The 27,416-nt window shown below is 40.3% G+C and overlaps 1 protein-coding gene across 1 annotated transcript; it reads right to left on the reverse strand.

Annotated features, from left to right (window-relative positions):
• Window positions 1–6,292: 6,292 nt before the first annotated feature.
• On the reverse strand, window positions 6,293–27,379 carry PAIP1 (poly(A) binding protein interacting protein 1). The gene is made up of 11 exons (XM_033163768.1): window positions 26,903–27,379; window positions 21,923–22,071; window positions 20,531–20,719; window positions 16,262–16,374; window positions 14,996–15,107; window positions 13,326–13,451; window positions 11,360–11,466; window positions 10,520–10,637; window positions 10,352–10,406; window positions 8,953–9,046; window positions 6,293–7,883 (listed from the first exon to the last, which is right to left on the reverse strand). Exons 1-11 carry the CDS (start codon window positions 27,144–27,146, stop codon window positions 7,781–7,783), a joined length of 1,410 nt encoding a protein of 469 aa, XP_033019659.1. The 5' UTR covers window positions 27,147–27,379; the 3' UTR covers window positions 6,293–7,780.
• Between the last annotated feature and the right edge of the window lie 37 nt (window positions 27,380–27,416).

A 27,416-nucleotide genomic window follows, 5' to 3' on the forward strand; every position in this document is an offset into this window, starting at 1 on the left:
TTGAATATTGCTTTCATTTTATGGATTGATGGTCTTGTTAGATAGTAAAATTCATGTTAAATTCCTGTTTTAGGGGTTGTTTTTAAAAGTCTGGAACGGATTAATCTGTTTCGCATTACTTTCTATGGGAAAGTGTGCCTTCGTTTTGGAACGCTTTGGTTTTGGAACAGATTAAGTTTGAGAACCAAGGTACCACTGTACTAAGTAAAATGGACACAGGTAGGCCATAGCATTAATTTTGCTAGTTTCCTCTCCTGAAAACAAAGCAGGGCTCTATACACTCAGCAAAAACAAGACCTGGAGCTGACTGTGGCTCAGATCATCAGCTTCTTATAGCAAAATTCCAGCTTAAACTGAAGAAAGTAGGAAAAACCACTGGGCCAGTAAGATACAATCTAAATCAAATTCCTTATGAATACACAGTTGAAGTGAAGAACAGGTTTAAGGATTTAGATTTGGTGGATAGAGTGCCTGAAGAACTGTGGATGGAGGCTCGTAACATTATACAGGAGACAGCAACAAAAACCATCCCAATGAAAAAGAAATGCAAGAAAGCAAAGTGGCTGTCCAATGAGGCCTTAAAAATAGCGGGGGAGAGAAGGCAAGCAAAATGCGAGGGAGATCGTGAAAGATACAGGAAATTGAATGCAGATTTCCAAAGAATAGCAAGGAGAGACAAGAGGGCCTTTCTAAACGAGCAATGCAAAGAAATAGAGGAAAATAACAGAATGGGAAAAACCAGAGATTTGTTCAAGAAAATTGGAGATATGAAAGGAACATTTCGTACAAAGATTACCACAATTAAGGACAAAAGTGGAAAGGACCTAACAGAAGCAGAAGACATCAAGAAGAGGTGGCAAGAATACACAGAGGAATTATACCAGAAAGATATGGAGGTCTCATACACCCCAGGTAGTGTGGTTGCTGACCTTGAGCCAGACATCCTGGAGAGTGAAGTCAAATGGGCCTTAGAAAGCCTTGCTAACAACAAGGCCAGTGGAAGTGATGATATTCCAGCTGAACTATTTAAAATTTTAAAAGATGATGCTGTTAAGGTGCTACACTCAATATGCCAGCAAGTTTGGAAAACTCAGCAGTGGCCAGAGGATTGGAGAAGATTAGTCTACATCCCAATCCCAAAGAAGGGCAGTGCCAAAGAATGCTCCAACTACCGCACAATTGCACTCACTTCACACGCTAGCAAGGTTATGCTTAAAATTCTACAAGGCAGGCTTAAGCAGTATGTGGACCGAGAACTCCCAGAAGTGCAAGCTGGATTTCGAAGGGGCAGAGGAACCAGAGACCAAATTGCAAACATGCGCTGGATTATGGAGAAAGCTAGAGAGTTCCAGAAAAACATCTACTTCTGCTTCATTGACTACGCCAAAGCATTTGACTGTGTCGACCACAGCAAACTATGGCAAGTTCTTAAAGAAATGGGAGTGCCGGATCACCTCATTTGTCTCCTGAGAAATCTCTATGTGGGACAAGAAGCTACAGTTAGAACTGGATATGGAACAACTGATTGGTTCAAAATTGGGAAAGGAGTACGACAAGGCTGTATATTGTCTCCCTGCTTATTTAACTTATATGCAGAATTCATCATGCGAAAGGCTGGACTGGATGAATCCCAAACAGGAATTAAGATTGCCGGAAAAAAAATATCAACAACCTCAGATACGCTGATGATACTACCTTGATGGCAGAAAGTGAGGAGGAATTAAAGAACCTTTTAATGAGGGTGAAAGAGGAGAGCGCAAAATATGGTCTGAAGCTCAACATAAAAAAAACTAAGATCATGGCCACTGGTCCCATCACCTCCTGGCAAATAGAAGGGGAAGAAATGGAGGCAGTGAGAGATTTCACTTTCTTGGGTTCCATGATCACTGCAGATGGTGACAGCAGTCACGAAATTAGAAGACGCCTGCTTCTTGGGAGAAAAGCAATGACAAACCTAGACAGCATCTTAAAAAGCAAAGACATCACCTTGCCAACAAAGGTCCGTATAGTTAAAGCTATGGTTTTCCCAGTAGTAATGTACGGAAGTGAGAGCTGGACCATCAAGAAGGCTGATCGCCGAAGAATTGATGCTTTTGAATTATGGTGCTGGAGGAGACTCTTGAGAGTCCCATGGACTGCAAGAAGATCAAACCTATCCATTCTCAAAGAAATCAGCCCTGAGTGCTCACTAGAAGGACAGATCCTGAAGTTGAGGCTCCAGTACTTTGGCCACCTCATGAGAAGAGAAGACTCCCTAGAAAAGACCCTGATGCTGGGAAAGATGGAGGGCACAAGGAGAAGGGGACGACAGAGGATGAGATGGTTGGACAGTGTTCTCGAAGCGACTGGCATGAGTTTGGCCAAACTGCGGGAGGCAGTGGAGGATAGGCGTGCCTGGCGTGCTCTGGTCCATGGGGTCACGAAGAGTCGGACACGACTGAACGACTGAACAACAACAAAGCTACTGAAGGTAATGGGGGCCCTTTATATGTCCAGCTGTCCTTTCTCAACAACAAATTGTCGCTGTTTTTTTTGTGTTGAATATATGCTATTTGGTAGTTTATGGACCTAATAGGTATCTAAAGCCATTTGCACATAGCAAAATATGTATTTTATCAAAGTCATGCAACCAGTCCATGCAGAATGTGGGCACCCTATATATAGAGCAAACCAGTGATATTTTAGGGAGCAGGATAGCAGGTGGGGCCCATTACTTACACCTTAGGAGCCTACACAACACAAAACACTGTTGCTGTATGCAGGTTTAATTTTATTTGTTTTTTATCTTATATTTTGGAAATGTACATAAAAAAATTCCTTTAATTTCTTTTGTGGGCCCCCCAAGAGAGTGGGGCCCTAAGCTGCAGCTTGTTTAGCTTCTACATAAATCCGGCACTGTGACCACCCCCCTTCTGCCCCCTCGCCACCCCCCCCCCTACCTTAGAGAGCCTTTCACTTCTGCACGGTCCCAACGCGGAAAGAGGCAAAGATGCACCAAGATCTGAAGAAGGGTGCGGGTGCACACGAAAGCTCATACCAAGAACAAACTTAGTTGGTCTCTAACGTGCTACTGGAAGGAATTTTTTAAATTTTGTTTCGACTGTCTGTGGCAGACCAGCACGGCTACCCACCTGCAAATGCGCACCAAGAGAGTTGCAGAAGAAAGCTCAGCCTACCCGAAGGCAGCAGCAGCAGCAGCAAGAACTCGGCTGCTTTCCTTTTCCAGACGGCGCGCCGAAAGGCGGGGAAACCAAGCAGAAAGCGCGACGGGAGGAAGCTCAGCAGCAGCAGCAGCAGGAGGGCGGATCATACGGACTAGCGGCGCCGGGGAGGAGGAAGAAGAAGAAGTGGAGGAGGAGGAGGCGGAGCTCTGGTTTCCCGGTTGAATACGAGCTTTCAAGGCTCGCGTCGCTGGCGATTTAGCGCACGAACCCTGGGAAGGTTGCGCTGTGGGCTTGCATGCAGTAGTTCTCCTATTCTTATTTTTTTTTAAAGGCAATAGGTCTTTGATATCACAGGTTTAGGATACTCAGAGCCGGATTTTGTAGGTTTGATGAGGCCGTAAGCTACTGAAGGTAATGGGGCCAGCTGTCCTTTGTCAACAACAAATTCGTCGCTGTTTTTTGTGTGTGTTGAATATACGCTATTGGGTAGTTTATGGACCTAATAGGTATCTAAAGCCGTTTGCACATAACAAAATATGTATTTTATCAAAGTAATCGTTGAACTGAAATACAATTAAGAAGTATATTAATAGTGATATACAATTAAGAAGCATATTAATAGTGAAATAATTATTAAGCTCTAACTTAAAATGATTTTTTTTAATTCATAACAAACAATAATGCAAACACATTGGCGTTTGGCAATAACAAAAGTTCCTTTAGAAACACAATTTACAAAGATTCACCATCTAGTCTCCAGAAACTTGCTATAACATGAAATAAAAATAGCAAACCAGTGATACAGTATTTTAGGGAGCAGGCTATCAGGCTACACAACACAAAACACTCTTGCTGTATGGAGGTTTTATTTTATTTGTTTTTTTATCTTATATTTTGGAAATGTACATCCAGGTTTTCCCCCCTTTACATTTTTTTGGGGGGGGGGCAAGAAAGTGGGGCCCTAAGCTATAGCTTGTTTATCTTATACGTAAATCCGGCACTGAGGATACTAACAAGCTGGACTGTGTGCACAAGGAGAAGCGACCAAGATGATCTGGAAACCAAGCCTTATGAGGAACGGTTGAAGGAGTTGGGGATGTTTAGCCTGGACAAGAGACAGAGAGGCGATGAAGTAAGGTTACCAGATTTTTTTCAATGAATCTGGGGACACTTTTCAACTTCAATGAATTTTGTATGGGGACTGATTTGTAAATCCGGGGACATCTGGTAACCTTAATCTAAAGGGACATCACAAAGGTGAAGCATGCGTATTTGTTTTACTTCCACCTGTAGTTGTCAAAGGGACTTCCTAAGGCTGCTTCCAGTGCTAGTCCTACTCACAAGTTTGCCTACTTAAATTGATGAATTGAAGAGCTGCCCCTGGATAGCACTGGCATTGGATACAATCCCCCAACATTTGTTGTAGTGGCATTCAGTGCTTTTTTCTGGGGGTATGCAGGGGTACGCATACCCCTAAACATTTTGTGCATCTTTGTATTCTTGGCCATTTACTGTATTTATTTTTCCCGGTTTGAATGTAAAATGGTTATTTTCTTGCGTCAAAACGAGAGCACCTGTACCCCTAAATGTTTTTAAAGGAAAAAAAGCACTGGTGACATTTCACTAGTGTTACCAGTCATAGGGCATTCACAATTTTATCTGGAAATGTCAAATTGTGAATATAGTCCTCAAATTTCAGAATTCACGAGTGCTGTACCTTTATTGCACTGTCTTTTCATTATTTGTTACTTTACTAGCATATAACAATTTTTATCTTGTTTCATTTCACTCTCCCACCCCCACGAATCGGTGGGGTAGATAATAAGACTACCTTGAGAGATAAATGTAATAAAGGATTTAAAAAAAGGTTTAAAGTAAGAAATCATTAAAATAACACGCTTTTATTTTAAGAAATCGTAGTATTTTATAGAGATCTTTTAAAAGGAAATTGGAACATTTACCATAAAGTGAGGCCCTTCTGCCACCCTTTAAGAGACATTTTGAAGGTGGCAAAAAGAACAGGTCTTTTCCGAAGTACCCAACCAGGTCCACTGCACCATCCATGGAGTGCTCCCACAAGCCAACATTGTCACCTATCTGGTGCTAGAGAAGTTAATAGCAGTCGGTTTGTACCCTGGTGCTAGGTGGGGAAGGAGGCTTGTTTAGTGACTGATCTTTGTGGGTGACCTTTAGCGTATTTTTAAATTACGTCTACCCCTTCTGCAAACTGCTTCTCGCCCTGGCAAGGGAAGGTGCACTGCCGTGTCATCAACAGGTGTAATTCTACAGTGCAAAAGGTATCGGAGCTAAATGACCAAAGCTTTTGGACCATGCTCATTTGCTGTATAAAGGCTTTACCGAGTTGCAAACCAGTATGTTTCTATGTAACAACCAGTTAACAACATTCATACCCGTTTTAAGAAATAGGAATTTCAAGATGTGACTCTTTAAAAATCAACAGATTTAAAGGGTGGTATAACACGAGTCATATTCATTGACCCATTGAAATACTTGTTAATTAAATCTGTTTATTTCAGTGGGTTTCCTTTGAGTATGACTAACGCTGGATACCACCACCAATTTTTGTGGGTTTTTAAATGCCTTAATTTAAAATCAATCCACTGTATTTGCTAGTCTCATCTTGCAGGTGGTGCTCAACAAATTTAATTACTCAAGTATTTTGGACACGGGTTCAACTGGAAGCACACAAAATAAGCTGGCAACATGACATGTATTAACCACAGCTGAAACTATGTTACTCATAGGTGCTGTGTGGGGTGGGGTGGGGGCTCCAGCCCCCACAAAATTCCCCATGAAGGGGCTGGGCACCCACTTTTTTGCACCATGGGGGCCTGTGTACCCCATGTCAGCATGCCCGCCAGTGTGTGCATCCAACGTCAGATGCCCACACACCCTGGATATCCATGGTCCCAGGGTCAAGTCAGTGGGCCTGATGTTGCTGCATATTAATTGTATTATTACCTGGAAAACCTACTATATTTTCTCAAAGGACAATGATAAATGATGGCCAGGAGGTACATAGTAGCTGCTTTGCAGATGAAAAGCAAGGAATATAGAGTAAGATCTCATGCCATTAAAACAAGGACAACAAAAGACCAAAACCATACCCAACAAAACAAAGGAGTTTTATTTTCCAAAATAGGATGTTCATAAGCTAAACAAATTAACAGCCGAAAGATGTAGTTGATGCTAACTTTGTTAACAGACACAAACTGTACCAAGTTATAACAGTGCAATATTAAACAGCACTATTTACATGCATATTTACAACCTGTTGTCTTTACATTAAGTTATTTTACCTACTTCTTGGGAAATTTCACACACACATCTTGTGTTAGGAAATAGACGCTACTTAATCTATTCAATATAAAACGAGGAACCAAAAAAAAAGCCAGACATGTTCCTGGGCGACATTTCATAAAGACAAAAATAGATGCTTAAAAAGCGAAGGGACAATAACCAGCAAACATTTAGGGCTTATTTTCTGTAATAAAAAACTGTTTAGCTCTATACAAGTGATTGTATATGGTATCTAAATTACCAAATTGAGAAGTAACAGAAATGCCAATTTCTGAGCATTACAGTTCAAAGCAACACACAATATTGTGCAACATTGAACTAAAAACAGAATCATTTTAAAAAAAAATGGGAAGAATATGGGGAGGGAAACAAATAGAATTCCTATATTGAGACATCATTCTCTCTCGAAAGTAGATGATGAGATGGTGTGAGACTTCATTTTCCTCTGTCACTGTGAAGTGGGATTGCAAACCAAGATTTGTAAGCAATCCTGATTAGCACTAATCATAGTTTGCTCAATTTATGGATCATGGCAAACTATGGCTAAGGTAAATCAGGAAAGGCAGAAAGAAGGAATCAAATGTGAGGTTGGGCTGAAGAGGTATAAATGCGGAAGACATGCCTGTTCCTCCAAACTTATTTACTCTCACCTGACATCTAAATTGAACCAGTATTTGGGGAGATCACCAACCTGACATTTTAACCAAGTGAATTTGTTTGAAAACCTTTATGAACTAAAATGCCTACCATATTTAGCTGTTTGAAAACAATACTCTTATGTGCAGATTTTCAATTTACCCCCAGGGTGGATGGGTAGTAGGAGTTTTCATGATTGTGAAACATTTGGCAGCCTAAAAAATATAGGACAGCCATATCCTATACAAAGGCGAGGAAGTACAATTGCAAAGTCATAGTGTATTTTATGATTCTAGGAATTTTCCTTTCTTAAAAAAGTGATAATGTACCATGACAACCCTCAGATTTGCAGATTAATGTGAAATGTTTGAAATAAAATTTGTTCCAGTCAAAACATTGTTTATTTAACTGTACATAAAATAAACTATGATATATATATACACATTGTTTAAGTTACAGGATTTAAGTTTACATTTTTTTGGCAGATTCTGTTTAATAAAATGGAAATTGCATAACTTAACTGCTAGGAGAAACTTAATTTCCTTTGTTTGGTATGGATATTAAACATTTTCCATCCCTTCTATTTGCTATTCATACCTATGCTGGTTTTTGTTTTTATTCTTTTTAAAAAACACAACACTATTATTCATGTGTAGCATTCACTGTTTCCTTTTGCGTTCTGATTCTAAGCAAAATTTTTCATATGCTTCTTCAATTTCTGGGTCCATCTCATCGTCATCATCATCATCATCATCAAAATACCTACAAAAGAATCCATATGTTAGATGCCTATTTTTTCCAGTCACAGAAGACACCATCTTTGAGAGTAAGATAAACAGCAGGATCAAAGCCCCATTTTTATACCTATATGTAGCCTTGACAACAAACAGAACAGATTGCGCCGATTTAACATGGAAGTATTTTGCGCAAGCTAAGTTCATCTGTCCAATTGCATTACAATTACAAAATACTCAAGCTCAAGTGTTCGGAATAAGGTTGTGCAATATTTCAGAACAGAAACTTACACAGCACTGGATTCAAAGAGTGTAAAAGCAACGAGTTTACTCATTAGTGTGATTTTGCAAAATGCTGTGCAAGTGCTAGTGGAAGATTTTGCACAATAAAGTTTCTGGAGCTGCAACTTGTATATACACAGGGTGCATTCCGTTTCCCACTGCAAAGTAAGCCCTAATGGTCATATTGCATATGATTCAACTTTGGTATTAATTAATTAATTAATGATTATATTTATACCTTACCCATCTGGCTGGGTTTCCCCAGTGATGTATCACTTAATACTCTCAAGTGCAAAGCAAGTCTTGCTTTGCTGTGAGCAACTGTCTGTGCTCCAATCACTAGGGCTTGCTCTACACATGTGTGGAAGACTCAAGCTATAAACAGTTAAATATATGGAGTCCTCATAAGAAAAAAGAAAATGATCTTGTGCAAAAGGAAGAAACCCTATCACAATAATTCCATTTTTCTTGTGCAGTGCTCTTCTGTGAAGTTAGACAGGAATTCTGTAAGCAGAAGAGGCTTTCTGCTCAGCTGTTTTTTCCTGAATGTACAGAAATTTTATTTTCAAAAGCAACACTGTTTTAGTAGAAACATATATAATTTGATTGGTGCACCAGAGAATGCCAACGAAGCAAAATTACAAGAGGTGAGGCATACCCATTAGAAACTTCATTGCTTATAAGATGATTTTTTTTAAAGGTCAAGTTTTGATGAAAGCACTCTTGAAAAGTGGTGCCCTCATTCAGGATTTCAAACAACAAACTCAAGCCAGGATATGCCTAGATTAAAATGTCAGACTGAAACAAGAACTTACGGATCTCCAGCTCCTGATAAGTCTGTTCCATTTTCCTCATACTCGTGAAACAAATCTTGTCTATCAAGGAGTTCTTGGTATTTCTCTTGATAATCTATGATAGAATTTTGTATTTAAAAAATTAAGCTGCATTTCAAATTTTAGTTCATTCACTATACCCATAACTAAAACTGTACAGTCAGTAATGCACAAATAAATGTTTGGATGTATCTAAGTAACAGATGTGCAAAGCATGATAAGTATAAATTTGATGCTGTTTCGAGTACCACTTACAAGATTTTAGGCACATCACTTTGTTGCACTCCATTCCATCAACAGAAGGTTAAGAAGATTAGGTGAAATTAACAAACTGCTTCAGCAAACAGATGCAATGATACAAATTCACACTCTCGGGAAAGAAAAAGGTTGCAAGAACCAAGAAAGGGGTAGAATACCACAAGGCTTCAATTCACAGCAATCACAGAGGAAAAAACTTTATTTCAATCCTATAATTTGTTGCTAATAATTCACTAACAAATGAGAAAAGCCGTAATGGTTCTGCATTCCAGTTTCACTCCCAGCCTTCCCATGTTGAGCAGGAAGGTCTGCAGGGGGCTTCTAAGCAAGTCCAGTTGAACACTTAGTTGACCACTTTCAGACTTTCCTGTTCAACATGGGAAGGATAGCGGTGGCACTTACATGGTTGAGGCTGGAGTGCACTAACGCTACTCATGTTGCCATTCCCTAGTCAGGTGTTAACACCTGAACAGGGCTACTGTTTAGGTACCTGGCCAGAGTCAAGGGTTTCCTGTTGCTGTTCTGTTCTTGTTGAAGAGGAAGAGATAACAAAGTTCTTGCTTAGCTTCCTGACTGGTGTGCCCTCTAATCCTTCCATAACTAACATTAAAGCTATGGGTGGGATTCACTAAGAGAGTGAAAAGCCTTGTGAAAGGGCTTCTGCCTGAGCAAAGGGACCCCCCCTTCTTAAACTGGCTCGGGGGTATGTGGGTGTGTGTCAGGAGAACACCCAGAACAGTATGTGGGGAGAGGAAAGGGGTGATTGTTCCATCTGTCAAGGGGCAAGCTTGTTCAGTGTTGAATTCCACCTAATGTTAATACAGGAAACTTCCCATTTGTGCAGAGGTTTTGTTCCGGGTCATTGTGCGCTTGCATGAAACTGCAAACCCACTGGAAAGGCCTGCTAAAACCCCATTCTGCCCCACCCCTTTAGTGATGTTTCAGTGAAGTCAATTCTGGGTTCAATGCTGTGCATGTGTGTGGGATGGTGCATATACTGGTCACACCTAAAACAGGAGTTGCCTGTACATTTTTACAGAGGTTTTCTTTAATATCGGACTTCATGAGCTCCTCAGATAATTTCTACCTAACTGCCCCCCCACCAATCAAGTTGTTGACATACCTGGATCTGCTGCAGTGAAAGGCACACCTTCAGATGTATAAAACGTTGGCTCATTCTGAAATCAAAATACGATTGTGTTTATCAATAACTACTTCCACATTTTATTAGTACTTTATACATATTCTGATAAATGTATCTGAAGCAAGAGGATACACAAGTATTCATTACCATAAAGTAATTAGGGTCATTTTCTGGAGTTGCTTCCCTGTATGTTGAAGTTATTTGCACCCTTCCCCAGTTACTTGACCGTAGTTCTACAAGCTTCAGAAGCATATGCTTTACATCTCTGTAAAAAGAAAGTACATAATAAAACTCACTGCATTTCCAACATGAGGGAGTAGTTTACTCACTGCTTGCAATCAGAATATAAGGGAGAAACAAAACAAAACTGATACTTTTTGCTCTTTCATTCACAGCTGCTCATGAACTCAGTTTAAAACAATGTTTTAACTAATTGCCAAAGACAATTTAATTTGGAAAGTAATTATTTACATTTATTTATTTATTAAATTTTATACCACCCTTCATCTGAAGACCTCAACTTTGAATTTGAAGTCAATACTCTCATTCAGTCAACACAAACATGACATTAGTGACCACACCCACAGCCCTGAAGAGAAGGGAAGACTATTTTTGCTGATGTGCTCTTCCTCTGGAGGTGCTTTTTTTTTAGTGCTGGATGATGCAGGCAGCACTAAGAATTGCCTAAAATCGCCTCCCTTGTCTTTCCATTAGTGAAGGCACCTACTGGTTCAAAAGTGCATCAGTGAGCACAACGGCATCAATTGGATTCCACCCATTGATTACCAAAGACTGATCCTATTTGAAAGCAGTATTACTTAAACCGTGGCAGAAATTTCAGCACAAGTTGTATTAAAGATACCACAATAACAATTCTTAACTACAGTAATGATCAGAAGGCTTTAAAAGCTGTTCCACCTAAAGAGATGGCAAAGAACAGTAATCATCCCAAATGGAAAGCTAGGAAGCAATGAATTTTCTCACTACCTGCTGCAATTTGCATCCAAGACAACATTTTCAATTTTCTGTATCATTTCATTCATGTAAGTCTTTCCTTTTTCTTTCCATGCATCTTCTAGTACTGAGCCTGTCAACTAAAGAACACATACTATTAGCAGACATTTTCAAAATGTGACTTTAAGGTTAATGACATTTCTGCAATCACTGGGTATGTGATGAAGGCCTTCATAATACTTGTTAATTATTTCATTGATTAAATGCATTTCTAAACAGCTTAATATTTAAAACTCTTAAAGCAGCATAAAAATAAGAAAGCAGTATCGAAACGCCACACCCTGCAAATCTTGGATATCCTTCTATGGAAACAAGAAGCAGCTTGGATGTTCTTCCAGTTATGCCACACATATGTAACAGCCTCGTGCATAGATCTCTTTATTCTTCTGTTAAGAGTCGCCATAGTAGGGGATATAATAAAACCACCAAGCTTTGCACACCATTGGTTGAATGCTCTTGAAACCTATTTTTATGATTCATCACATTCTGAAAAGAGCCAAGGACAACATGGATCCAACTTGAAAAGTACACTGAATTTTACAGAACACTGGCATAAACCCAGCCTCTCTTCTGCTTGAGGATATAGTTGCACATTATTGAAGAAATTATACAATTAGGGTGAATCCAAGCTCTTTATCTCACACGCTGCAAAAGGTTTGGATGGGGCAGGGGTCTCTTTCAGCCCAGCCCAAAAGGTGGCCTCTGCCTAGTGTCTTTCTGCTGGCGTGGAGCTCCCCGTTCTGCCAGGTGGAATTACCACTGGTGGGCTTCCTACTAGCAGCAATCCACAGAAAGCTTCAAAATAGAGCATTCATGGGGAGGGGTTAGCTGGCCCGGGACCTGCTAGATCCTGAGCCAGCTCCATTGTCACCGCTAGACAGCATGGTGCCTGATCGCTAGGCTAGCTCTAGGCTGGTGCAGCCCAGAGAAGACTTTTTTCACACCCACCCACCCACCCTCTGCCTTGGGTAGTGTGCCTGACAAGGGTTTGGATCATTCTTCCAGTCTGCAATCCTATGCACACTTACGAAGGAGCAAGTCCCTTCTCAAAGGCTGGAAGATACTCCTAAGTAAACAGGCACAGGATTGTGCTCTTCAACTCCCCTTTCAAGACAGTGAATAGCTGACTGTTGATTCTTTTTATGCAATTAGATCAGGCATATCCAAAGTTTGTTTTGGGGGCCTAATCCAGCCCCCCAGCTGGTTTTATCCATCCCCTGTGGCAGCTTATCTATTGGGGTCAAACCCTAAAAAAAGCTCAACAACTTTGGTCGGCCCTCACACATGTTCAAATCTGGCCCTCTTTGAAAAAAGTTTGGGCACCCCTGATTAGATCAAGTATGATGTAGAAAACAACTCTTAATACTTACAGAAATGTGTGTGGGGAGGGTTGTATTTACTCCCTCCTCCAATATTCTAAAGATTGACTGTTAAATGGATTAAAATGGTTATGCATAATGAACTGGGTCCAAATTTGCATGAGCAAACCTCTGCTTGCCATGGCTTTCCTACCCTTCCCCCTCTACACTGTAGCCTCAATGCCTCCTAAAAAGCTGTTTCTGTTAGTCAAAACAATGTAGACTGTATTGTCTGAAGCTGAAGTAACCTTGTATGCATGGAAGTCCTTCTACACATAAAAGAACAAAGCCAATGTGATATAACAGAGACTGTTAATTATCACATCTATATCTTCTCATGTTTCCTCCGAGGTAGTTTAGTCTCAGATATGTCCAGTCAGAGAACTTCATGAGTGAGTGAAGATTAAACCGCACCCCCACAAAAAACCAGGCCATGTTCACCACTTTTATCCACTATGCCTGCATATAAAAACCAACTTTTATTAAAGTAATTAATGCCCGAATTAATATTAATAGCATTTTAACAAAAGTTCCCCAAAATACATATAAGAACACAACTACAAATAATGAAAACATCATACTTTCAGTAGCTTCACCGCACAGGTTAAATTGTTGTCCACAGGATTAGAGAAAAGGGTGTTCAGTAATTCATGAAGTCCAGTCTGAAGAATCTCTGCTCGGGTTAGCTGGCCTTTAGTCCCTTTTACCTATAAAAATGTATATATGAATGTTTACATGCCATTAAAATTAGTGTAGTTTGGAACCACTGGTTTGATGACTTCAAAATTAAAAATATGGCAAGTCATTTAAACCAAAGTGTCTGGAATTATATTTTCCTATATAAAACTAGCTGCTTACAGAACCATAAACTAAAAGCCCATGATCAGGTGTCTACACATTGTATCTGGGATAGGAAGTAAAAAATACTTTTACTAGCCCAGAAGAACACAGTAAAAATGCCCTGAGCAGATGCAGACTGCCTTTGCTTTTTCAACAAACCACTCTGCTCCTCCCATAGAACAAAGAAAGGCCAATAGCACAGATGGCACTATGCTAAACCACCTGCGGGTCTCTTTCTGAAAATTTACCATTGCACTTTCCTCCCTGTTAAGTATGTGGCTAAAGAACACACTCCCTCCCCTTCCTTTTCTGGCTTTGGGGAGCCATTTTTCTATGTTTCTTTTTGGCATCAGTAAGTCTTCTCCCCCTTTTAAAAATCAACAAGAATACTTTGTTCTGCAAATATATATTATGCCTGCTTGTTAAATCAGGAATAATGATTTTGTACATTTGAATAGCTAAGAGGAAATTTAAAGCCACCTTTTATAATAGCTTGCTGAAATCAATGCTACTTAACTACACTAAATACTTTATTTGCCAATTGCACTATGTTACTTAGGCTTAAGAAGCCTAATTCTAGGAAGCTGGGTGGCAGATAAAGTATTTAGAAATTGATACATTCATGCTAGCATTCCTAATCACCTAATAATTCTAGATTAACTTTACTGTCTGAATAATCCTCAAGAATATTCTGGGCCCTTCCCTTAAACTTTCAGTTTTGGTTAGAAAAGAAAGAAAATATTTCAATCTACAATGAAACTAGACTAAACCTTGTCATCTACAGCAGCCATTCCATCAGGCTACATGAGAGACAAAGAGCTGGGAATGTAGGTCTCTCCATCAGTTCTGATGAAAGACCGAACTTTTGACTCCTCCTGGCCTCAAACGTTTTCCATTCTAGAGGTCATTACAAGACCTAACTAGGAAATAGTGCTTGAAGTTTGTTCCCCTCCTCTCTTCCGATCCTTTTGCCTTCATGTGTTTTATACTGTAAGCCTCAGAGCTGTAACCAATAGTATCTTGTGGTTATGGGAGCTCTTTCCAACTGCCAAGTGGGATAAAATGCTTCATGTTAAGAATAAATGAGTGTATAGCAGTTTCACTTAGGGAAATAAAGTGATAAAGGATCGTAGCAGAATTCTACCCAACTGCTCATTAAGGAATATATAGTTCACACCATCCAACGTTTTGGCAAATAAGCAAAAAGGCACTTGGATGTTTCGACAAGGATTTGGACTCTTTAACAGAAATAATAAATTTACTGAAATTATGCAATAAATAAGAGAACTCTAAGCTAAAGGCATGATACTTATTTTTAGATTTTTACTGCTTTTGACTTATAGTCAAAATGTACACTTAGATCCTTTTCTCACCACTAGTCTGACTTTTTTTTTAAACCAAATCCCTTTACCTCTAGATTTAGATAAAGCTCAGCTAAAAATAGCACAAATGCATGAAATCTTTTCCGTGCAGCTTCATCTCCTTTGGCAGCTTCATCTCTATTTTCATACTCTTTTCGACACCTAGAAAAGACAAGTTTTAATCAGCAATATTCTCAATGTCTGTCATTTCTAGCTATACAAAAAAATATACTGAAGTTAAAAACCTGCAGTTAAAAGCCAGTATCAATGGGTAATAATAGGCAAAGGATAGATTAAAATGGGATGGTGTATAATTGAAACAACTGCATATCCTAGGGCTTCATTTCATGAGTTTGGTTGTTAGATCACTGCCATTAATTTAAATGCACCCTTTGTATATTTAGCTATATATTTCAGGTTTCAATTATACTCCAGTATAATTAAGAAAGGGATATGCAGATAGGACTGACTCAATTGTCAATAGCTTCCACCGAGATCTATAATGCAATATAAAATGAGATGTTGTCCAAGATACAATTGTGAAGAGGAAAAACTTCCCAAGATACAAAAGACCAATCCCAACTATGTCCATTAATGCATACTGAAATGATTACACAAATGGAACGTTTGTAATAGGGCAACATTGAATTCTACCCAGAGAAAATATACCAGCTGAATGCCCAAGCATATTCATCACTTTTCATTCGTTAGAATAAAAAAGCTGAACTGCAGCACTATAGGCACCCAGCTTCTTTACCCACTAAGTTATACAAATTGCAGTTAAATTTATATATATGGTATTATTTATAAGCATGGGAAGACTTAGAGATACACACACAACTGCACATATTCTTGGTTGGGTGGGGGAGGAAAACAACAGATTGTTTATATAAAGAAATCACAGGTGGTTTGCTTTCTACAATTATGCAGGCTAGAAATCTGCATTAAAAATGAAAGCTGGGACTCTGGAAACATGGAGAGAATATAGAATATACAGTACACAGACTGAATTAAGGCTGGTCGACTATCGGCAGCTTCTCTTCCATTACTATAAAATCTGTAAGTTTTACTTACTAGAACATGCCTGCCAAAGCATTTGAAAAGAGGCAGAGATAAGAAATGAAGCAAAATGAAGCAAAAATCCCAAAATGCCTCTGATGTAAAGGGGGCAGAATATAATTATGCAACAGATAAAATTGTTCTGGTAGTCCATTGGGCAATCTCTTGAAACAGATGTTTAAGCAGGGAAGAAACACAAGAAAATCAAGCCAATTTTGAGCATGACTGTTTAATGTCATAAAAATACAGATACTGACCTGTGAAGCAGTAACTGTCTAAAGTTGCCACTTTGTGGATTAATGGTGAGATTATGAGAAAGATAATTGCACAGCCTTGCTCCCATATAAGAAAAATTTGGAACAGATGTAGCCTTTCAAACAAAAGAATAATTGGAATTAAAATTACAAAATGCTGTGGATTTCTTGTACATAAAATATTTTCCTTGACCCCTCCACAAAAACTTGAAAAGAATAATATTCAGCTAACCAGAAATCACTGACTGTTTTTTAAAGGCCCCAACAACCACCAGTAGCTAGGCCTCCTCTAAGGGTCAGTTAACTCAGTTCTTATTTATTATTTCTTATACTCATGCGCCCCCTTGGTACAATTTTGGCCTTTGAAACATTTAGTTCCTTGCTTTTCCCTTAAGTCCCACAGCTGCAATCATGCTACCCCCCCCCCCCCACTCACAGCCATCTCAGAAAGTAGTTGTGAGTTATCTTTGTACTGAGTCCTCTAATTGATAAAGAGTTCAATTCAAGGTCTCTGTCCTCATTTTCAAAACTTACATGAGGTTTCAAATTCGCTTTTGGCAGAAAGACATCTTCTACATCCTCAACATTTGATAGTAAATATTATCTAGCTGAATTTATACAATACCAGTAGAAAAAAAAATGCCAAAACCAGTGCATTGTGAAATATAAAAACAACTACAGGATACATTGTAATGTTAGCAAAGTGATAGATATCTCTCTCAAGTTGTGGACGCTCTTTAAAGCAGAGCTTTCCAAACTGTGTCACAACACGTTAGTGTGTCAGCTGCAGTGTGTAGGTGTCGCGCAAACGCTCCCTGCGTTTGTCCCAGCGCTGGAAAGGGGTTAGTTTAATCTCCGTTTTGCTAGTAAAACTGAATTAAAGGTAAAGGGACCCCTGACCATTAGGTCCAGTCGTGTCCGACTCTGGGGTTGCGGCGCTCATCTCACGTTACTGGCGAGGGAGCCGGCGTACAGCTTCCGGGTCATGTGGCCAGCATGACTAAGCCGCTTCTGGTGAACCAGAGCAGTGCACGGAAACGCCGTTTACCTTCCCGCCGAAGTGGTACCTATTTATCTACTTGCACTTTTGACGTGCTTTCAAACTGCTAGGTGGGCAGGAGCTGGGACCGAGCAACGGGAGCTCACCCCGTGTGTCACCAACATGAAAAGTTTGGAAAGCTCTGCTTTAAAGATACAGCCTTTAAAATTAATTGGGTCATCTTCCGGTTTGGATGTATGGCTAGTAAGACAAAAGTACGTAATGCCCATGGCTTCAACTGCATTTTTCAATGCTAAAAGAAATGCCAACTAACAGAAGTAAGGAACGATATTGCAAAAACACTGGAGAAGGTTGCAAGTGAAAAAAGGGATCAAAGAGGTATTTTCTTATTTCATTTCTAAGAAGTCCTACTTAAACTTTGATTTCTGAACTGGCATTTACACGTGCCCTGACCTTAGCTTATTATTCAGTGAAATATGACACTAAGAGCATCGAAACTGGAACTAATATTCTATTTTAAAAACATTTCCTGTAAGTTTAAGTAGGTTACAGTAAGGTTTCATAAAGCAAATGAACTGCCCCCCAAAAGGAAAAAAATAATACTTTGGATATAAGAGTTGGTTACCCTTTTCCAATTGCTTTGTGTAGTAAAAATACATTCAGTGACGATTAAACAAATATTTCTAAGCTATATCACAGAATGTAGGTTTCCTTCATACCAGACTTTAAAAAACAGGGAGAGCATCATCATTCTGCAGCCCATTATTCAAAGGCACACACCTTTCTGTCACTATTTTAAACTTGCATGACAAAATTGCAAGGAGTTGGTCCTCACTATCAAGGAAGAGCTGATCAATGAATTGAAAGTACCAGGAACCATGGAAGGAAGTGATCACAGCCTCTTGGGTTTCATTGTACAGAGGCATGGGAAAGCAGAATGTAGTTAGACATGCACTCTGGACTTTAAGAAGCTTGATTAAAAAAAGAGCTTAAGGAACTACTGGGTGAAATTCCATGGTCAGAAAGATTCAAAGACGAATGGCAGTTTCTTAAAGATGAAATATTGAGGGCACAAAATGCAGACAATTCCAACAAGAAAAGTGGGAAGCATCTAAAGAAAACAGTGGGGTTGCATAAGGAGCTCACAGGTGAGCTAAGATGTAAGAAGGGCATGTATAAGAAATGGAAGAAAGGGGAAATCACAAAGGAAGAGTATACATGAATAGCAACAGTTGCAAGGAAGTTAGGAGGGTCAAAGCTCAGAATGAACTCAGGCTTGCAAAAGAGGTTTATTCAGCTATGTTCAAAGCAAGAAGAAGAACAAGCTAGTAGTAGATCCTTTGCCTGGAGAAGATTGACAAATACTATTGGGTGACAGAGAAAAGATGGAACTGCTCAACACCTACTTTGCCTCTGTCTTTCCCAAAATGGAAGCAGTGTCCAGTCTGGTAATAACAGAATAAATGATGCAGAATACTTGGTGAGGTCCAGACAATTACTGACCTGTCAGTTTGACATTGATAGCAAGAAAGGTCCTAGAACAGATAATTAAACGGTCAGTCTGTGAGCACTTACAAGAGGATGCTGTGATAACTAAGACCCAGCATGATTTTCTCAATAATAAGCCATGCCTAATGAATCTCATTTCTTTTTCTGATAGGAGTTACAAGCTTGGTGGATCAGGGGAATGCTGTGGATGTAGTCTTATCTTGATTTCAGAAAGTCTTTTCACAAAGTCCCCCATTATCTTCTTGTGGGCTGGACAAGGTAACTCTTGGGTGGATTTGTAGCTGGTTGACCGACCGAACCCCAAGAGTGATCATAAATGGTTCCTCACCATCCTGGAAAAAAGTGACAAGTGGGGTACTGCAGGGTTCTGTCCTGGGCCCATAATTGTTCAATGTCTTTATAAACAATTTGAATGAAGGAATCAAAGGGATGCTTATCAAATTTGCAGATGAAACCAAACTGGGAGGGGTAGCTAATGCTGCAGAAGATAGAATCAGAATTCAGAATGACCTTAACAGATTGGAGAATTGGGCCCAAACTAACAAAATGAATTTTTATGGGGACAAATGTAAGGTTCTACACTAGGGCAGCAATAATCAGGTGCACAAACATAAGATGTAGGACACCTGGATTGCCAGTAGTAAACATGAAAGGGATATGGAGGTTTTAGTTTACCACAAGCTTAACATGAGTCAACAGTGTGATGCAGCTGCAAAAAAGCAAACTCTCTTCTAGGCTGCATCAAAAGAAGTATAGTGTCGCAATCAAGGGAAGTCATAGTCCTACTCTATTCTGCCCCTGTCAGTCCACATCTGGAATACTGTCCCCAGTTCCAGACACCACAGTTTAAGGTTACTGACATGCTGGAACATGTGCAGAAGTGGGCAACCCAGATGATTAAGGGTCTGGAAACCAAACCCTATGAGGAACGGTTGAGAGAACTGGTTATGTTTAGCCTGAAAAAGAGGAGACAGAGAGGAGATATGATAGACACCTTCAAGTATCTAAAGGGATGTCACATGGAAGATGGAGCAAGATTGTTTTCTCCTGCTCTGGAAGACAGGACTTGAACCAATGGCTTCAAGTTGCAAGAAATAAGATTCTGTCAGGTTTTACGATGTCTCTACCACACAAGTTGCAGCAGGATGACAGGTTAATTACTCTTAGGTTTATTTAGTAATTACACAGAAGCTGCAGTCCGAGCTCTCCTAGCTCAGTCTTCACTGGATGAATCAGTTGGCCCCAATGGATGACGCTGTCTGCACCAGCAGGACACCCTCCACTTTTTGCCCCACCTCCTGCTGGGCTGATGTTGCCCCAGTACCTGGCTCTTCCTCCTGCTCCGAGGGGATTCGGGTACAGCCAGCCCCCCCTCCTCTCGAACCGAGTCTAACAGAGGCTGTTCCCCTGCAGCCAACTCTATGGAACAGTCTCACTCGGGAGGTGGTGAACTTTACTTCATTTGAGGTTTTTAAGTAGAGGTTGGATAGTCATCTGTCATGGATGCTTTAGTTGAGATTCCTGCATTTTGGGGGGTTGGAGGTCCCCAAATCTACAATTGTATGAAACGCTTCATCTCTAGTGTAAACAATTAACATCCAGATCTTCAAAAGCTCCTAATGACTCAATCTTTTATTTTATTTTAATAAAAGCAAACATGATGTATCCCATGTTTCTGTGAGATTAGAAATTCATGTAGATATTTTATATATATTATGCAACCTGTCCATCAAACATCACATATATATATACACACACTCTACCTGTTGGTATATGAGCTCAACAAGTTCTTGTAATGCTTCATCTGTAGTGACACAAGCATTTACAGTTTCTGAAAAATGTGCTCTTTCAGTTTCAAAACAAGCCGGCTGTTCTGCAAGGTGGTTGAGAAAGTCCTGCACATATTCTGTTAGAGTTGGAAATCCATCACAACCATCTTCCAAAGAAGATTCCTAAAAGCGATTATAGTCAGCTTTGGAATTAAACTTATTATCAGTTCTCATTCAAATGGCTTCAACAACTTATATTTACCAATAAGAGCGGAAGACAATATATATATATGCAAATAAATAAATAAATAAATAAATCTGAAGTTTAAAAAACACACAACCCTGGAACAATCTTAAACTGGGCATAAAGTTCTACTAGGGGGCCTTGTTAACAATCATGTTGTGGTGAGCCATGCTGTCCTGTCCACACACCATGAATACTTGCTGTTGGTAAATTACAGCTAAATTATAGCTACTGTAAAATAATATACAACAACAAGACTGGGTGGTATGTCACAGGCACAGGATGCCCAATTCACTCACCAGGAGCTGTTTCAGCTAGGCAGTTGCAATGGATTGGAATTTGTTTGTGTACACACACACTCTTATTAGCTATTTTTTCCTTAACTAAAATCTTCTACATTTATTTGTTTTGTAATTATTATGTGCATATATAAAATGTAAACACTTGCTGTTCAGAGATGCCACTGCAAAAAAGCAAGCAAGCTGATTTTTTCATATAGATCAGACACAGTATATAAATGGACTTTCTGCCTCCTCTTCCAACTTATAGCCCTCCCCAAATCCACAATGGCAACCCGTGTGTTACATGATAGCAAAAGATACTTAGTTTTACGGAAGAGTATTTGAAGTCAAGTATACTAGCACTCTTAATAATATTAATAATGTGCTGTGTGCAGTACTGGCACATAATCAAAAAAGAGGGAGAGGCTGTCCTCTCAGATCAGTCAGCTAGATATTAGTGAAGTGTATACTTTTAGATATACACACTACTAATACATATATTTTTAAATAGCCGGGACCTATTAGAAGGCTTTATCCACAAAACCCCATGTCATTCAAGAGCAAACTTTTTCAAGCAGTCCCTAAGGCATTCTCAAAATTTCAGCAAACTCAAAATGTTGCTTATAGATTGCCTAGCTGACCTAATTAGACAAATCAAAAGTTGCAGACGCACAGCAGCAGCATTGAAGTGTCTATGGGCAGGAGATTTCTTCATTGTAAACCAAGAGAAATTATGGGATGGAATGTTTCAGCTTCCAAAATCAAAGTCATTTCTTACAAAGAAGATTAACAAGTCTGGCAGAATGTTCACATTGGCCTCACTTGCTTGGAAATGGAAGAGAGAGGAGGCTAAATACTTACTGTAAGATTAGGGGTATATCCTGAGGGGTAAAATTCAGGTGCATTCACAGAAAGCTTTGATATTACCACTGGAGCCACAACCACCTGAGGTTTAGCCATTCCTGAATTAGAACTATTTTTTTCTGGTAAAGATGTAGCTCTTGCCTGTTCTGAAAATTTAAAATATGAAGAAACTGAGTTTGCATGTTTCAACCAGAAGTCAATTAAAATATCCCCCCCCCCACAACAGGTTACTGGGCTCCCAAAATCTTGTTGGCATCCCTGCTCTTCTGCTCATTGTTTCTCTTTCTCACTATTGACATTATGCAACCACCAGCACTTTAAAAAAATCACTTTTGTCAGGGTCAACCATGGAAAAAGGAAACTAAGCTCAACTTTAAAGCTAGGAAGAATTAAAAGACTTTACTATCATCGTAGTGCAGTCTCTTAAACACAAGGCAGCTGAGAGATGGCTTTATTCCTTTACTATAGAAGATATGCAATTTAGAGATAATTCTTGCCATAGACATATAGGTGGCTATTAATATACAGGTGAAACTCGAAAAATTAGAATATTGTGGAAAAGTCTATTTATGTAAGCAATTGTTTTCATTAGCTACTGGAGTTTAATATATGAGATAGACTCATGACATGCAAAGCAAGATATGTCAAGCCTTTGCTTGTTATAATTGTGATGATTATGGTGTACAGCTGATGAAAACCCCAAAGTTGAAATTGTTAACTTGGGGTTCTCATCAGCTGTACACCATAAACATCACAATTATAACAAATAAAGGCTTGACAAATCTCGCTTTGCATGTCATGAGTCTATCTCATATATTAGTTTCACCTTTTAAGTTGAGTTACTGAAAGAAATGAACCTTTCCACGATATTCTAATTTTTCGAGTTTCACCTGTACATGGTGTTCGTTAAGTTATAAAGAGCTGCATCATACCACATCAGGAAAACCCCAAATGTGAGAATAAAGTTTATACCCTGCCCTTTAGTAGAAAAATGTCCCTGCCTATAGGCTCATGATCTGAAAAGACATGACATATGAGGGAAAATGCGGGGGGGGGGGAAGTAAAATTCAGAGAAGATTTAATCTCAAAGAGAAAAACGAAAGAAAAAGAACCCACTCAAAGTCCAATCTATCATTAATAATTGAAGCCCACAATCCTAAATGGTGTGTGAGAGACAGAGAGCTAAGTTCAAAGGCAGTTCTACCATCTCATCCTATGCCCTTCTGGGCTCAAGTTGGCAGGGCAGAACAGAGGGAGTGCCCTTCCACTCATTTCCCCCCCCCCCAATCTCATTGGTAATAACAAGAGGTTAAGGTGAGGGAAGGATCTGAACACCCTCAGAAGCATGTCTAATTCTTCCTCCAATTTGGGGACAAGTTGTGGGGCCAAGAGGTCATTGGATTGAAGCCATTTATTAGAATCACCTGACAGACACACCTGTTGGAGCCTACCAATGTTGGGTTGAAGCTCCAATATCAGTTGGGCCAGGACTTCAGAAGCGTTTCTAGCACTGGAGAGCTAAACTCTTAACCTCAGATCTCCCTTTCTGACTTAAGCAGGAAGGATCCAATTCGCCCTATGGCCGCTGGGATGCACTCCCAGTAACCACTGGATTGTACACTAAGAGTCAAAAAGAGTGGTTCCCAAATATTTTATCACACAGAGCACTTGAAAACTGCTGAGCATCTTGGCTGACCACTAAATATTTCTTGTCTGTTATAGCTATTGCAATACACTGTGCTAGATAACTGCATTATTTTTAATTGCTTTAATTGCTTTTATTTCTTATACTGGATATTATTGTATTACAGTTGGTATACCTTCAAAGTGTAATACAATACTACACCATAAGAAATAAAAGCAATAAAATACAATTACAAATCAATATAAACATTTAATGCTGACATGGTGCAGACCACTGAATGAAGCTTGTGAATCACTGGTGGTCCACGGACCAGTCAGGAAACCCCTAGTGTAGGAGGTTTGTGAACAGAGAAACAAAATCAATGAACATTTGAATCTACACTACTGATGACTGATTGTCTATTAAAATGGTACTGAAAAGGGGATCTGAACAAGTCCCCCACTCAGTCAATCTGTTATTGCCTAGATTTTAGCTAGTTATTAAGACTGGAGTGTAATCATCTGGTAACCCACCATAGCTTTCTTGGATCACACAGAAGATTGTACTATAACCTATGTATTCCCTAGCCACTAGAATGCATTTTGAAGAAGTTCTGGGATGCATTTTTTAAAAATAAAAACTGAATATAAAATAATCACTTATATATTTTTAAAAATGTATAATTGGGGACTGTAACTGTTTTAAAAAAAACTGAATTAATTGGCATTAGATATTGAAGACATTAGGCCGTCCCCGTCCTTTCAATTCAAACAGAGCTTGAATTTAGAATCTTACACATAGCTTTGCCTGGGAACGTAAATAAAGATTCTTGTTTGTGTCTGTGTATATTTATGTATCTCACACACCTTAAGTCAACAGGTCTTACCATGACAGCTTCTTGTGCACCCCTTACAAATACAAAGTAATAATTCTTATGCACTGAAGATTACACAGAATAAAGCAAAGTTTTGCATTACCAAAACATAAACCTTTTTCCTGGACATGTATAAGAGGAAAAATATTCAAAATTTAAGGTATTTATTAAGTATAAAGCCTTTTTGTCACATTTCAGACAAAATAGCAGACATGTGTCAGTCTTTCTGTTGGTGGAGAAATGTATTTAATTGTATTTAAGAAGGCATTTTATTTCATAGGGTAGAATCCAATTGGTCCTCCTGTTGCTGTTGCTTCAGCAAATGTGTCAGCACACAGAGGATGAGATTTTAGCTCATTTCCCTGTCCCCTGCAGTCTCCAGAAACATGTTCTGGAGTGTCCCCTAACCCCCCCTGCAACAGATTTTAAGGGTGTCAGGGACTCGAAAGGGGATGACAGATCAGCAAAAACCACCTTCTCTCTTTTACCAGATAACTCCTGCTGAACAAGGGCACCAACTGAATAAAACCCATAATTAAGTATATTGTATCATCAATGTATATTCTATGTTATGGATAGCAGGCATAAGCAACTCTGTCCCAAGAAGTTTACAAGCTAAGTTTTTTAATGAATATGTTGTCTGTCCTAAATTTTAGGGTTAAGGCAGGCGAGGCACTTATTTACAGCTGATAACATATTCTGCTTTCCTAATTTACTGTGTAGCTGCTTCTTCAAAGGCAACAACTTCTTTTAAATGCAGTACACAAGATGTGGGAATCTTGCCACCTTGCTCAGTTTTAAAGTCTAAGCCCTGTATAGTTGCCCTGAACATTTAATTGAAGAGTGGTAAAAATAAAATACACAAGAAACATCCTTAGAAGCAGCTACATATTTCAGTCAAATTTACTGCTGAATCCTCATGTTTCAAGATGTCACCCTTCTTGCTTCTTCTTATATGACTAATTGCTTTTTACATTTTGAATCAGTAATTAAAATTAACACTGGCTAAAATGTTGGTTGAGTTTCAAGACAGCCCTTTCCCACATGTGCAAAAAACTCCATGAAGAGTTCAAAGACATTTTTACAGTCCTCTCCTAAACATGCTTACTTTAATGCAAGTTTCACTGGGTTCAATGCAACCCTATGCACAACTAAACTGAACTATGCAGAACTTGCTCCAAATGATGACCATATTTATGACTGGGCTGCTATCCATCCCAATCCTGAGTGTATATAGTTAACACACACACAAGTTCTTATTTTACCCTGCCCTATTCCTCTCTAATCAGCAGTACCATCTTACTACCCATATATGGACCAGATTTCCAATTAATGGAATGGAAACACACACTGCACTACATACTTGCACAAATATAAATCGACACATTGTTTGTAACCCTACAAATCTATTTCAGACCTCATTCAAGGGCAGTCTACAGAGAGGAAGGGGCACGCAGGGAAGATGACACATCATCCCAATCTTTTTAAAAAAGTGCTACATAGCCCTTGGTAACGTAATAATCCTAATCCCATTCTTCGTCCCTGCCCATAAGTGCCATTCCAATAACCAAAGAGATTTCAGGAAGTAAAATAATGGCTCTACTCGGCACCTAATTTCATCATGGCCAGTGGGGGTTTATTCCCAATGAAGATCTGCACAGGACTGCAGGCTTCAATTCGCCCCAAAGTTCAAAGGGCCGCCTCTGCATCTATTCGGGATGAAATGGCAAAAACATTGGTGGAGGGGAGAGAGAGAGATAGAAAGACCAACAGGGTGCATTTCAACACAGCCCAGTGATATAATTACTACAGCAGGGCCGCCGACGCAAATAAATATAGTCACACACAGTATGCGGAGCCGGCCAGAAATAGAGGTGCTCTTGAGGAATAGCGGTGCATGGCGCAAGACACCAAGATACAGGGTTGAAGCAGGAGGAGCGAAGATTTCTCGTCTCCACGTCTCCACCCCCACCCCCACCCCCAAACACACAATCTCTCTCCAAAGGCGCCCCTGCATAGCCCCAAATTCGCCCGAGGGAGACTGGACGGAGTACAAGGGCCGTGGGGATGGAAGAGAGGGAGGGGGAAAAACAACAATCCCCCCCAGCCAGGTTTGCACACTTTCTGCCAGGGGTGCCAACAAGAATAAAATATGGGGGGGGGGGCGCATAATCGATCACATGACGCAGTGCACGCACACCCTTGGAATGGCAATTCCCATAAACTTGGGGGGGGAACCCCTCAAATATTTTATGGGGGGGGGGAGAGGGGAAAAAGAACTCCCGGCCTCTAGGAGTTGGCTCCTACGTTCTCTTGCTCGGCTACGAACGGGCCAAGGCTATGTGGGGAGGTCGGCCACCCCATTTCCACTTCCTAATAATAATAATAATAATAGCAATAATAATAATAATAATCAACCCCCACACTAAAGTGGGAGGGCGTGAAGGGACTGCGCAGGAAGCGGCACCGGGCCAAATACCTGCGGCGACGCCGGCCCCCGGGGGCGCCGTCTTGGGCGGCCGGAGGGGTTCCTGGTGGTACGCGAAGCCCTGCTTGAGCTGCGACGGGGCCCCGAAGCCTCTTCCGCCGCTGCTGGTGCTGCCTCCCCCTCCTCCTCCTCCTCCGCTCATCCCCAAGCGGGCTCCGCTCTCCGGAGCCGTAGGAGCCCCACCCCCTCGGCCTCGACCCGCACCGGGAGCCCGGTCGAAGCCGTTGTCGGACATGTCGGCCTCCTCAGGCCCGCCTCTTCCTCATGAGGGAAACCACCCGAGTCCTCCTCGGCCCGCAGGCGGCAGGCGCCCGCCGCGACACCCGCCTCCCCTTGCTCCGAAGCCGCTTCACTTTCGGTTCCTCCTGATGCTGCTGCCGCCGCTCGCTCTTCCTCGTCAGGCGGAGCGGGGTGGGGTGAAATCCCCACACACCGCCAGCCACCAAAGACGAACGAGACACACACAGACACACACACGCCCCCTCTCGCGCTCAGTCAGGGACGC

The sequence above is a fragment of the Lacerta agilis genome, chromosome 11 (assembly GCF_009819535.1).
Source record: "Lacerta agilis isolate rLacAgi1 chromosome 11, rLacAgi1.pri, whole genome shotgun sequence".
NCBI lineage: Eukaryota > Metazoa > Chordata > Lepidosauria > Squamata > Lacertidae > Lacerta > Lacerta agilis.

Coding starts and splice junctions, on each gene's coding strand:
- PAIP1 (XM_033163768.1), bottom strand. CDS start 27,146: ATGTCCGACAACGGCTTCGACCGGGCTCCCGGTGCGGGTCGAGGCCGA. Junction 15,108..16,261: donor AGACAGTTACTGCTTCACAG/GTCAGTATCTGT, acceptor TGTCTTTTCTAG/GTGTCGAAAAGAGTATGAAA. Junction 10,638..11,359: donor TTGGATGCAAATTGCAGCAG/GTAGTGAGAAAA, acceptor TTCTTTTTACAG/AGATGTAAAGCATATGCTTC.